At 35.0% G+C, this 12,596-nt stretch overlaps 2 protein-coding genes across 3 annotated transcripts; both read right to left on the bottom strand.

The window, feature by feature from the left end:
* LOC140990654 (MADS-box protein defh21-like) lies at positions 1 to 2,706 on the bottom strand. Of its 2 annotated transcripts, none has more exons than XM_073460472.1 (8): positions 2,608 to 2,706; positions 2,062 to 2,274; positions 1,290 to 1,377; positions 1,009 to 1,107; positions 876 to 917; positions 729 to 770; positions 392 to 616; positions 1 to 283 (listed from the first exon to the last, which is right to left on the bottom strand). In XM_073460472.1, exons 2-8 carry the CDS (start codon positions 2,247 to 2,249, stop codon positions 263 to 265), a joined length of 705 nt encoding a protein of 234 aa, XP_073316573.1. In that variant the 5' UTR covers positions 2,250 to 2,274; positions 2,608 to 2,706; the 3' UTR covers positions 1 to 262. The 2 variants fall into 2 exon arrangements, with proteins under 2 accessions (XP_073316573.1, XP_073316571.1); XM_073460470.1 differs by having other exon boundaries at positions 1,009 to 1,173; positions 2,608 to 2,705.
* A 2,201-nt stretch (positions 2,707 to 4,907) lies between these two features.
* On the bottom strand, positions 4,908 to 10,817 carry LOC140990267 (uncharacterized). Its single transcript, XM_073459875.1, has 15 exons — positions 10,664 to 10,817; positions 10,126 to 10,403; positions 10,009 to 10,043; positions 9,833 to 9,911; positions 9,611 to 9,689; positions 8,519 to 8,602; positions 8,251 to 8,414; positions 8,002 to 8,046; positions 7,403 to 7,559; positions 6,709 to 6,928; positions 6,505 to 6,618; positions 6,041 to 6,166; positions 5,826 to 5,877; positions 5,281 to 5,438; positions 4,908 to 5,183 (listed from the first exon to the last, which is right to left on the bottom strand). The coding sequence occupies exons 2-14, from the start codon at positions 10,381 to 10,383 to the stop codon at positions 5,286 to 5,288; spliced, it is 1,566 nt and encodes a 521-aa protein (XP_073315976.1). The 5' UTR covers positions 10,384 to 10,403; positions 10,664 to 10,817; the 3' UTR covers positions 4,908 to 5,183; positions 5,281 to 5,285.
* Between the last annotated feature and the right edge of the window lie 1,779 nt (positions 10,818 to 12,596).

The following is a 12,596-nucleotide window of genomic DNA, read 5'->3' as shown; positions in this document are numbered from 1 at the left end:
TGTATCGGAATCGCTAGTGTTAATGTATATTATAACATGTACGGATATTAAAGGAACATCTACATTAAAGAGTATTTAAATTTTCACATGTGATCAACACTTACTACATTAATGCGCACGTACCTGCCTGAAACTTTCAAGATAAATTTTCTTAAACGATTAATTGCAAATATATATAATCCTACGTTATAAATTTAACTCACAAGCCCATCATAGAACCGTGAAGAAATTGAATGATCTCCCGTGAAATCACGAGTCCCTCTCAAGTGGTGCCATATTCACTCTGCGAAATAATATCCAACAAAGGATATATATTTATATCTGATATATATTTCAAAAGTCATACCAAATTCATACAAAAATGATGCATGTATTCGTGTTACGTACATACCGAAGTGCCGAAATCTTGAAGATTAGGATGAGTGGGCTGCAACCTATGGGGATGTGGGTGCTGCAGAGTTGCTAATTGTAGCTCAGAACTTGGCTGCTCCACAATATCTTCTCCAAAGAATGGAAACTGGTTCAATAATGGCTGTTGTTCCATCAATCTCAGCTCTTTCATGGCCTCTTGATTGTGCTCTATTTCTGCTTGTTTCTGAATCTGACTGCCCATCAACTGTAGAAATATATATATACATCGCATTAAATAAAATTTTGTCAATTTTTTAGTCGACTCAGAAGCTAATTTGATTTAAAGGGTACTGATTAAAAGATAGATATTACAGTACCCAATGGTACATTTCTTGATTTTCCTTCTCCAGCATTAATTCCTGAAGAAGATTATTTGGAACAAAAGTTACTGAAATGATGCATATCGACTTAATATTATTTACAGGGAAAAGAGATTGATAATTAATTAAACAAAACTTATTTACCGTCTTCTTCAGATTTTCCAGTTGCTCGTGAAGTAGCTGAAACTGCGTTCATGCATTTAATCCAACAATTGATGAATAAATATATGTACACTACCAAAATGATCATCACGAAAACCAATATTAATAATTCTACCTTCCGGGCGCGAACCTTGTCGACTGAGTGCTGAAGCTGCTGTTCGAGTTGGCGAAGTTCCTCGAATTGCACGCTGCTCAAATCATCTCCTTTGTATCTCTGAAGGATTAATTGAAGATTCAAAGTTTGCCTTTTCATTTGTGTTAGTTCTTTAAACATCTGATCCTGGAATTAATATATGTATATATAAATTTATTTAATTAATTATAAACAACACAGAAATATTATCTGTGTTAAGACACATGAACAATAGTACTTATGATATACTTAAGTTTGTATACATTGTACGGGGCTGGTCCTGTCCGATTGTTTCCATCTGACAAAGAAATCCCCTTGGCCTGCCCGTACCTATCTATCATTTGCTTCATGCTGTAAAATAAATTTTAATCAAAATGAAGACATCAGTTTGTGACACACACACACACACATCTGATAACTCAAGTTCTTCCAAATCCCAAACTTTTCTACGCTAAATTTAATATAGTCGATCTTCTCATTAATTTTCCCTGTAGAATTTAATTTGTTGTGAGGTAAACTGGAATAATAATTCTTAATTTTGACATTTTGATTGACTAGCTAGTCCTTCAAATTAAATACACAGAGGGAAAAAGGAATAATCAACAACTTTGCTTCCTCTTGAAAACATTTTTTTAGACCTTTAATTTGGTGGTTTCGAAATATTTTATATACTAATCCACCATGTATGAAATTGTATAGTCCACAATCAAATGAAACTTATTCAGGAATGAGGAAACCCTTGAAGACTATAATTGTTACTTTAGGCCTAAGAAACAAAATCAATGCCTTCAATAATATAATTAATTAATGAGAAAAGGGAATAAACAAAGAAAAAATAATTAATAAGGCTAATTCCCTTTTGTGTGTGCTTGGTAAAAATATTAGATCAAATTCAAAAGACTTAATCATAATCACGACCACAGATATCCACCTAATATATATTCCAAGAAACCTTTTTTAAAAAAACCTAAAACAAATTCATAACTTGAAAAAAAGAAGGGGAGTTTCATAATATAATTTCTTAAATAAATTTACCTCAACTGAGGGGTGCAGTATTCAGTGAGCTTGCCTTTGCTAGAGAAAACAATGAGTCCAATCTGAGCATCACACAGCACAGAAAGCTCATGCGTCTTCTTCATCAACCCGGCTCTCCGTTTCGAAAACGTGACTTGCCTGCTCGTGTTGTTCTCAATCCTCTTCACTTCTATCTTCCCTCTTCCCATATCTAACGTGCGAACTATATATATTCTTAGAAAAATATCCAAAACAAACAAAGGTACGTATTAGCGACAATCAGAAGGGAGGAATAAAATTTCTGATTTAAGATAAAGATAGCACTTATCAGTGATTATCAAGCAAAATAACTCCAGTATTAGAACGATGACAAGAATAAACAAAGGATCTAGTTTGGTAAAATTTACTACAAAATAATTATCTTGATTAACCCATGGCTGAAGCATTGTGATCAATGTTATATATAAATGTACGTATACTCAAGAGGCTAAAAAATCTTTTCGAAACTGCGATAATCTGAAGTAGAAACTCAAGATTTTTAGCAAAAAGAAGCTGAACGAAACTTACTGGAATCTGTACAAATTCTTAAACTGGAGAACGTAGAATTTAGTAGGGGCAAACGAAGAGGGGGATGGAAAGAGAGTCTGAGGGCTTAAACTTTGTTTTACCTTGTTATTATGTGCTCTCTAATTTGTTGGTATTTTGGATTTGGGTTGAACCGTGCAATATACGCCAAGTTTGATTATTGCGTGTATTATATATGTAAGACAAGATAAGATTGTCATGCATGCATGTGCGTCCAGGTCACTTTCAACACACATGATATATATATATAAAATTAAAATTAAATGGGAGTTCTCTTGATCTGAATAAATATTGATTTTCACATGTATAGGCAATTATTTCTCCAGCCATAAATCAAGATATAGATATATACTCTGAAGTGTTAGTTAATACAATTAATGATTTTTAGCTAGGGAATTAAATTGAATTTTTCCGAATAATCATCATCCATGAGATTTAAATACAAATATTTGAGAGGGAGGGCGAGTAACTACAAGAATATATAGTCAAGAAAGTGAGAGAAATGAAGAAATATATAAATTAATGCATGAGGGACATTAAGAATTTTGGTGTTCCATACCTCTCATGCACTTATATCTGTAATAATTATAATATTGTGACTTTTAGCAGTTAAAGTTTCTTTTGCTGTAATAATGCAATTAAATTCTTGCAAGAAATATGTCGTCCTTTGTGTTTGAGGAAATACATCGTTGTTGACATTTAACCACCACTGCTCCCCCGAGCTACCAAATATCCTTGAATTTTCCCCATTTTGGTTGTTTTTTAAACGCCAAAAATTCAATACGCTTCTTTTCAAGGGAAGAATTGGGCTAAAAACCCTTTGTCATAAATAGGCGGGACAAATGTGATCATTTTATTCCCACCATCCTCTCATTTAAGTCAATTAATATTATAGATGAGTAGTAAAACTCTAAATAAAAATAAAAATAGAAGTATCCCATTCAAGAATTTATGGTTGGTACATGATATTCTTATCTTAATGAATCCGACTCCAATGTACGTAACCCCAAGTGATGATCCTAGTAGTATTGTAATAAATAAAACTGTTTTGAATTGTCTTTAAATTCATTCATTATCAAATCACAAGAAGCTTCAAAATTCCAAATATTAATAATAATAGTGACGGTGAAATTCAAATTAAGAATAAACGTGACGGGGCATGCACAGTTTCGAGGTTAATCGGTTGACAAAAGGGTCTTCTCTCATGAAATTAATTGTCGATCCTGAATTATCAGAAAACACATGCATGATGTTTGACTCAATTCTCAGTCATGATCATGATACATCATTATGCAAAAGTTTCAGATGGGATTTTAAAGATTGTTATAACTTTTACTTGAAACAGAACCTGCTCTCATATGGTGGCCAGGGAAGCTAGACTCTTTTTATTTCCAGTTGGGATTTTGAATGTGAGCTTTCGAACAGTACTTGATATTGACCCGAGCTCGAGTTCATTAGAGAGCATGCATGGGCTCGAGATTTAACCACATGGTGGATTGTGAGTTCAAAAGCTTGACGATTTACTTTGGAAAGTCTACACTTGGTTTCAAAAAGATTGCTAATAATAATTAGCCAAATTATGGTATAACCAACATTCTCCCTCATAAATATCACATAGAAAACTAAAAAGAAGAAAATGTTATGTTAGATCTTTATTTTCTTGGAATTGTAGTTCAATTGGTCAGTAACCGTTAAGGCCGTTCATACCGCTAAGTCAAACAAAATAAGAATTCAATAAATTTTTGTTTCTGATTACCCTCGTCAGTTTATCAATGGGATCTTTAAGACCACATTTGCATAAAATCACAAATGTTAGAAGAATTCTTGCGTAATTTTTTTTTAATTTCACACACCGTAACGAACTTCTGTTTTATTTAGAAATTTTATATACCGACGGTGAAGAGAATATTATTTGTTCGCATATATGAGCAAGCTGTGTTTTTGTGAAAGTGTGAAATATTCGAAAAAAGCCCCAAAGTGAGCAAAAGATTTTGATCAAAGATATGATATAGAATATCCTAATGTGCTAAGGCATGGTGAGGGGCAAGTCATCAAAAAGTAGGGTTTATTTGGGAATGAAGACTCGCTTTTAATGTGACATCATGCCTTTTCTTTTCTTCAGTGAAAGTTGTGGGAGAAGCAGCAGGAAAAATCCTTATCCAAAGATATTTTTTCTCGCTTTTCGAAAGGGTCGACGGTGGTTCTCCAACTTCTGTCCGCCGTAATTTGAAAACATGACAATTGAATTTGTACGTGTGACAAGCTTACAAAGAGATATATACTTGACAGCAAGTGAAAGTTGTATTTAGAATGGAATATTGAGTAAGAAGGAGTCCGCAAAAGCGAGCAATTTTCTTGGAATTTTTACACAAATAATTTTCTAGAATACTTCTGGATAACAAAATTTTCCCCGACTGCGCAATCCAATACCTATAAATCGGACACGTTGCCTCCAGTGAAGAAATCTAATTCCATCGTGCAACAAATTCTGAGATCATATCTTCTGTACGGATGAGCTTGTTACACTTCCAACCATTAAGCACGATCTTTGCTCCAATCTAAAGGAAAAGGAAGCATAAGCGACATCACAAAATTTGGGTTTGAGTCACATTATGTGCGTGAACTTAGTGTAAACGAAGAGATACGTAAGTTTACCTCATTCAGTCAGCATCACCTAGACCATCACTACCATCCCCTCTCTTGGATATACGAGCGTAATGAGAATTACCCTTTTTCTTTTGAGAGGCAATTTCAGCATTTTTTCGTAAGACAGCCCCTGGAGACGGATAAGGCCGCTGCTGAAAGAGAGGACCCTGAAATTTGAAGTTTCGAAGCACAACAATGTCAACAAAAGGAATCACATACTGATAACATCCCAGTAAGGACATGCATCAGATGCCACTACTAAGAAACATAATGATCGAGAAAGGGAATAAAAAACTTGTGTATTCAAGACCCTGTGCTTTCTAAGGAACATGCGCAGCTTTAAATGTAAGTCAGGGTCACTGGGTCAGAGAAACTTTGAACTACGTTATGTGCTACTCGGGCATCGAGAGTAACAAGGCATCACACTGAAACTCTCGCTCACAAATATTTTTTAGGACTTGGTCTTTTTTCCATTTTCTACAATTTTCCTCATCGTGTTTAATTCTTGTACACTTTGAAGGAAGGTATCCATTCAAAATAATGGTTTTACATACCGTGGCAGTGGTATCTGCTGCTCTTGGTTGTACTCCTTTAAGTCCAACAACCCTGTAAATTTAGCAGTATGCGAATTCAAAAGTGGGAAGTGCACTTCTTTAAGATCTCGATAAACAACTAAATCGGGTGATTTTGAAGAGAGTATTTTGTAGCCCAATAAAGTAAGCATCAAAGATTATCAGTAGCAATGCTTGACATGAAACTAGTATCATACCAGCCACCACGAGGAGCATCTGAATAGGAACTGGGATCCATCGGATCCAACTCATCATCCTCGGCATGGGCTCGCTTCTTCCCGTCCTTTTTATAGCCTCTACTAAGTGGTGGCTTAAGATCAGATCTGTACTTCCAAATATGGCACAATTAAACTAGAGGTAATATAAGTCTCTGGCCTTTGCTATCAATTTAAAGAAAATATACAATCATATTCCCACTGAGACTACAACAAACACGATATTCATTTAAAAGAATGCAAGGAGATTTGAGATGCAAAAAGAACCCACACAAACCTTCGCTTTTTCTACTTTATCATTATTAGTTCGCACTTTTTTGTCCTTTTAAAATTAAGAAAACACCATTTTGCCTCTAAAAGCGAAAAACTCACCATGTAAAAACAGGAATGATACAGAGCAAAGTGAAAGAGAATGTTCATCAGTCGGACGACTTAAACAAGAATACCTATGTTTTGAAGACTTCTTGTCCAAGTCTTCTTTTCTTTTAGCAACAGAGGTGGTTTGCTGCTGGCTGCCTGTGGGGGCTGATGAATACTGGGCTTGTGGAAGATTGTGAAGTCTGAACATAAAAGGCAAAACTAAGATTTTAGACTCGTGTTATAGGAAAAAGAAACAAAACTAACGCACACTTATATGCCACTACACAAACCTTGTGCAGTGACGGCAATAGCCCCAAGACTGGACAAGATCCACTCCCCACCCACCACATCCCATGCATTTGGGAAACTTGAATGGCTGATCTCCCAAATTTCCGACCACTGCAGTAGCAGAGGGTATTCTGTTATAAGGTTGTGAGTTGGGTTGCTGTTGTCCACTTGGATGCACCCATTGCGACAAATTAGTCTTCTGGTTGTAGTAATACTTTTGACCTGAGAAAACAGTGGTCTTACATTTGGGAATTCTTTAATTTTAAGATAACGGACAACAGAAGACTAATGAATATCATAACATTTGCATGGATGCAATGTTGAGAACATGAGCATCACTCGATACCTCAAACAATGATATCCACCAAAAAATAAACGGCACAAATAAATTTCCAACTGAAAGTCAATATTAAGAAACAACTAACAGATGAGCTTAGAATCATATAAGCACACATATATCATGGATCAGATGCAAAATCCCAACAAGTAGAGAATATTGAAGAATGCTTGTCAAGCTGAACTGAAAATAAACAAAGAAATCAAATTACTTGATTTTCATGCACAAAAAAAAATAATCAATACAGATAACTGGAAAAAAAAATATACATACTGAAACTATAAAATAGTACAATAGTTTTTCCTGAATCATTTATACAATACAATATCTAGATTTTGAAATTATTTAACTGGCGGTACCTGTCGTTTCATCAAATGCCTCTAACCAATTTTCTGGTAGAGGAGGGGTCGCCAATACAGAAATTGAATCAGTATTTAGAGGTCTCTCCCACTGGCTTGTTCCTGAGTTCTGATTATGATAAAATACAGCACCACTTGTGGGGTCCCTTCCCTCGATCTACATGATAATTTGGAGAAGAAAGACTAATAGCGATGAAATAATAGAATGATGCTACAAGGTAACTCATGGAATGACCACAAATTAACATATTTTCTGATGTTCAAAATAAAATGTAATAAATTTTGGTAGCAGATTTTCAGAGAGTTTGAGTTTTGGTGATATCATAGATACGTTTGAGAAGCATGAATCATTGATAAAAAAAACTGATCTCTCGTTAAAGTTCCATAAAAAGCGAATATGCATATGATATTCACATCAAAAGGTTCCAACAAACAGGTAAACAAAGGGAGAATCGCAGGCATGAAAGATGGATTGATCTTTTACAAAAGGGGATTTCAACTAGCTACACTATGGTTCATGTTTCAGCTATTTCATTCCAAGAAACAATAGTCATAATTTTACAATAATATATACCAGAAGACAAGAAACTGATGCTCACCCATCCCACAGGTAGGGTTGCCTGAAGTGACCGAGTCTCCAACCTCTAGAATCCAAAGTTTCACAGTTTAATAAATAGCCATGGAGATATCAAAAGGAAGCTAAATAAATTAAAACTACTAGAAAATTATTATATAGCCCAAAACTCAAAAGGATAGCCATGTAACCAGGAGTTTGTTTCTAACTCAAAACTTTGGATAAATAAATTAAATAGGAGGATTAAAAAATACAATAAAAAGGATCAACTAACATGGTCTGACACGGCAGAATTCGCTGCATTCAGATCATCTTTCAGGATACCCCTTGCTCTAAGTTTTTGCCTGAGATATTCAGGTAATTCTTTATCCATTGACTTCTGTCCAGACCCACAATCAAGCTCTGCTTTATTTTGGCTCATTTTCTGGGCATCTTTTTCTAATGATTCAGAGAAGCTTAATGTCAACTATTTTTCAGTGAACTGATTCAGGGAAGAGAACTATTTTTCAGTGAACTGATTCAGGGAACAGAACTATTCGCACCATGGTTTACAACATTGGGAATGGAAGCATCATAATAAGCACCTCCACCAGGAACTCCATATCCATTTCCAATCTCTGAATTGCCTAGCCAAAAGAAAAACAAAAGAAAGAAACTCTTATAAGATTTACTAATTTATAATACCCAATATTTTAGCTAGATATCTTTAGATAAAAAGAATTTTTTTCAGGATTTTTATTTATTCTTCATCATATTCCTCTGCCGTATAAGGCAGGGAAGGACAAACTGCTAACCTAGCTTCTTCTTTTGGAGCATAAAAAATAATTACTGAATTGATTTCACAAAAGCTCAAAGTTTACTTAATGAAATCCTACAGCAGATCATAGTACAGAAAATCCCAAAACAGTATTTAGTTCAAAATGCGACACTAAAAAAATATTATTTGGCAGAGCTTGTCTAGCATCCTTCACATATGAGACAAAAGCTAAAATTCACTGTTCATGTTGAAACATAATGACTCTTAACATTAACTTATTAACTAAAATGATGATACTATCACCATTTGTCATATAATTGTCCAGATACCAACTACAGTTGTGGTCAAGGATGCCATTGTCACACAATAATGAAGTTCACAACGCACTGTCAGATTCAGTTAAAAAAAAGAATACTTCAGCAGTGATATATGTGAATTGTGTGAGCAGGAAACTTAATCAGGGCGTTCAGCAAGTTCCACTTAATAATGTAATACTAACACAATATCCTTGTTATGATCAGGATACACAGGGAAAGGCCTTTAAAGAAAACACAAAAAAATACCTTGCCCTGCAATTGAGTCCAAAGTAATGAGATTATCATCGTTACTACTTCTGGGGGGAAAAATCACTTTACTGAACCAAGAACTAACCACAAAGTAGGTACATATATACCGAGACAAAGGGAATCGGTACAAGCTAACATCCAAATCAGATTTATTATTCCGTGGATTTAGGACAGGAAAATATTTTAAAAGTTTTCTCAAGCATTTTTTCAACTTTGTTTCTTATAAGCTTTGCAGGTCTTTCATATTGGATCGATTATGCAAAAATAAATTCATTAAAAAATGACGAAAATAATAAAGTAAAATATTCAACCATCCTCCGTAAAGGTCGGCTTGCCACGTTTTAAAGCCATTTCTGATCGATGATGAGTGGCCATTTTAAGTAAATGCTCCTGTGACATAAAATAGTCAATTGAACTAAAATAAGTCGCCCAGGTGTAGAGAAATAAATTGTCATACAGAATTATCAGATGGGAAGATGACACAAAATGAAATTAATAAAGAAGGAAGTAAAAACGGTGGCAGATCAATTAACCTTGAGAGCATTTGGGTCATGGTGTTCAGACAAAAAATCTTTACTGTACTCAGAAGGAGCAGTTGCAGCAATTGATTCTCTGAAATCATACATGCACAAATTTATTCTAATGTTAATTTCATCGTACCATTCCCCACATAGATTTTAAACCTATAAGATGAAATCTTGGTACAAACCGCTGGCTCTGAATAATCTTTTGCGTGGAAATTTCCTGAAAAGTAACAGACAATAGTAATATAATTAGAGCATCAGTGGGATACCAACACTAAAGAATAATTATTAGAACGACATACTTGTTCATGAAGCACAACATGCTGAGCCGCAGTTTCAATATCATTATTATTCTCAAATTCTGCTTGAGAACAATTGGATATGGGGATATACTGGTATGGAAAAGTTTGAGTGAGTACATTTGAGTGGGGAAGAGGAAAAAGATTACTCCTAGAGTCAGCAGCTGATAGGGAGATCACATCGTTAGATGATGGTACTGGTAACATATTTTGCAGGGATTGTGTTCCCTGAGGAAGCAGCTGATCAGGCTCATTGCCCATAAGCTTTAGTGCAGAAATATCTGAAAATTAAAAAATTACAGGATAATCTCAGGATAAATTTACAACGAGGAATATCCCACACATGAAATACTAACATCCCCAATATACTTGTAGAAATACTCATCTTCGAACGGTTTCAAACACAAAACCACAACTAGCTTACACTCAAAGAATCCAATAACGAACACAGAGAGAAAAAAAAAAGATATAATAAAGATTTATTCACACTCATATTTTTAGCAATTACGAGAAAATCAGTGACAATCAGAATGAATTGAACCTGGTTCAACTCTCCGAACACATATACGCGCTTCAATATATCTTCAAATGGTAAACTTCGAAGAGGAATTTGCCGATTGTAGGTTGGGACAACTGGGAAGCAAAAGTGAGGAAATTTTAAATAACCCGATATAAAAACACCTAGATTATGTACAGGGGAAGAAACGCAGAGTACTTTATAACGATCTGTTTGTGGTGGCCCAAAACCTCTACTTTCTAGCCCATGATGAATTCTACTGGACTATCCAATTAACTAAAGCCCATAACTGAACTTCTCGGAGCCCATTAATGGTAAAGTTATTGGAATAGAAAAACACGATATCAAATTTGCATAAAATTCACATGTAAGTCTATCGGTAAATATATAGTTTTGTGGTTCAGCCCTATATGGATCATATCAGCTCGGGTGCTCATCCCGAAGGTGGAGCTAGTCGAAGGAACGATTTAGGGACAGAAACATCCGAAAACTTGCTGTGTTTCTGCTTGCCCTCCGCCTGTGAAACCTGCAAATTCTCAAGCCGGAACTGAGCTTCATCCACCCCTGTCCTTGGTTTCCCTTTCACCTTATTTTTTGGTGAACCATCTTTTCACCGCGTTTCTCTCGAGTATGGAGGAGTCTCTGAGTAGCATTAATAGCTACTGCTCGACTGCTATCCTCTGGTGTTTGTGCCTACGCTTTCTTCTTCTTCTTCTTCTTGATATTTGCTTGATCATAATAAACAGGGGAAAGATAAATTTATGATTTTTGAAATTATGTTTTAATGATGCATTTCAAAACCATGGTCGCTAATCGATTTTAGCAAAGGTTTTTGCGACAGATTTGGCCGTTGTAAATTCCACATTTTTTTATAGAGTATTTCAATCCAAACTTGAACTCGAGTTCTAATTCGAGTTAATATACTTAACCATTCGAGCTTGATATTGAGCTCGAGTTCAAATATACTTATTTGAGTTAGAATTCGAGCTTTAAATTTTACTTAATATTCTGATCGATTCGGTTCTACATACCGCACTTGCTACAACTATGAAAATGGTCAATGTCCTACTTTGGACAACCCACCTTTTTGATCAAACATTGTGCCGAGTTCAACAGCTAGACACCCAATACATAAGTTTATTTACTAGTTAAATGGTGTTCTAATTGATCAAGAGACTGTAACTCATTTGATTAGACATTAATGGAAATCCATATTGCAACTTAAACTTCTGTGAACGAACACCTAGTAGATGTTATGAAAACCACAACTCTCTCCTTCTTAGAGAAAGCTTTACCATGAAAAGAATGTAATTCATTTGTAAGAATGGTATGCTTGATTGAATAACCTATACCAACTTGAACTAATCATCCGAGTTTAATGAGGGATTCATCTAACATGAGGTAGAGCCAGGGACCTAATGTTAGGGAAGACAAGATTTTTAATCAGCCGTTTTCATAATTTTTTTTGGGAGTGCAACAAGACAATATTAAACTAAAGTTGGATATACTTATTTGAGCTAGAATTCGAGCCTTGAAAATTTCTTAATATTCGGTTCCATGGACCGTACTTGCTAGGACTATGAGATAATGAGAATGGTCAGTGTTGCTACATTGCTACGTACATTAGACACCCAATACTGAAGTTTCTTTACTAGTCAAGTGGTGTTCCAATTGATTAAAAACTGTAACTCATTCCCATATTGCAACTAAAAGTTCTCACAAGAGTTCTCATTCTTGTGAACAAACACCTAGTAAATGTTACCAAAACCACAACTCTGTACTTCTTAGAGAAAGCCATGAAAACAATAAAAATAGTATAATTCAGTTGTAAGAATATCATGATTGACCAACCTATACCAACTAGCACTAATCATCCGAGTTTAACGAGGGATTGATCTAACATAGGGTAGAGCCAGGGAGCCAAGGTCAGGGAGGACGACATTTCTAATAAACCATT

The sequence above is a fragment of the Primulina huaijiensis genome, chromosome 12 (genome assembly GCF_012295235.1).
Source record: "Primulina huaijiensis isolate GDHJ02 chromosome 12, ASM1229523v2, whole genome shotgun sequence".
Classification (NCBI taxonomy): Eukaryota; Viridiplantae; Streptophyta; class Magnoliopsida; order Lamiales; family Gesneriaceae; genus Primulina; species Primulina huaijiensis.
The sequence above is the reverse complement of the archived record's forward strand: the minus strand, read 5'-3'. Positions and strand labels throughout refer to the sequence as shown.

Excerpts from the sequence above, each read along its gene's own strand:
- LOC140990654 (XM_073460470.1), bottom strand. The coding sequence starts at position 2,249 with ATGGGAAGAGGGAAGATAGAAGTGAAGAGGATTGAGAACAACACGAGC. Across the intron at positions 617-728 it reads ATCAAGAAATGTACCATTGG|TTGATGGGCAGTCAGATTCA; the intron begins GTACTGTAATAT and ends ATATTTCTACAG. Across the intron at positions 284-391 it reads TTCAAGATTTCGGCACTTCG|AGTGAATATGGCACCACTTG; the intron begins GTATGTACGTAA and ends ATTATTTCGCAG.
- LOC140990267 (XM_073459875.1), bottom strand. The coding sequence starts at position 10,383 with ATGGGCAATGAGCCTGATCAGCTGCTTCCTCAGGGAACACAATCCCTG. Across the intron at positions 9,912-10,008 it reads AAGATTATTCAGAGCCAGCG|AGAATCAATTGCTGCAACTG; the intron begins GTTTGTACCAAG and ends GTATGATTTCAG. Across the intron at positions 8,415-8,518 it reads TCCCAATGTTGTAAACCATG|AAAAAGATGCCCAGAAAATG; the intron begins GTGCGAATAGTT and ends CTGAATCATTAG.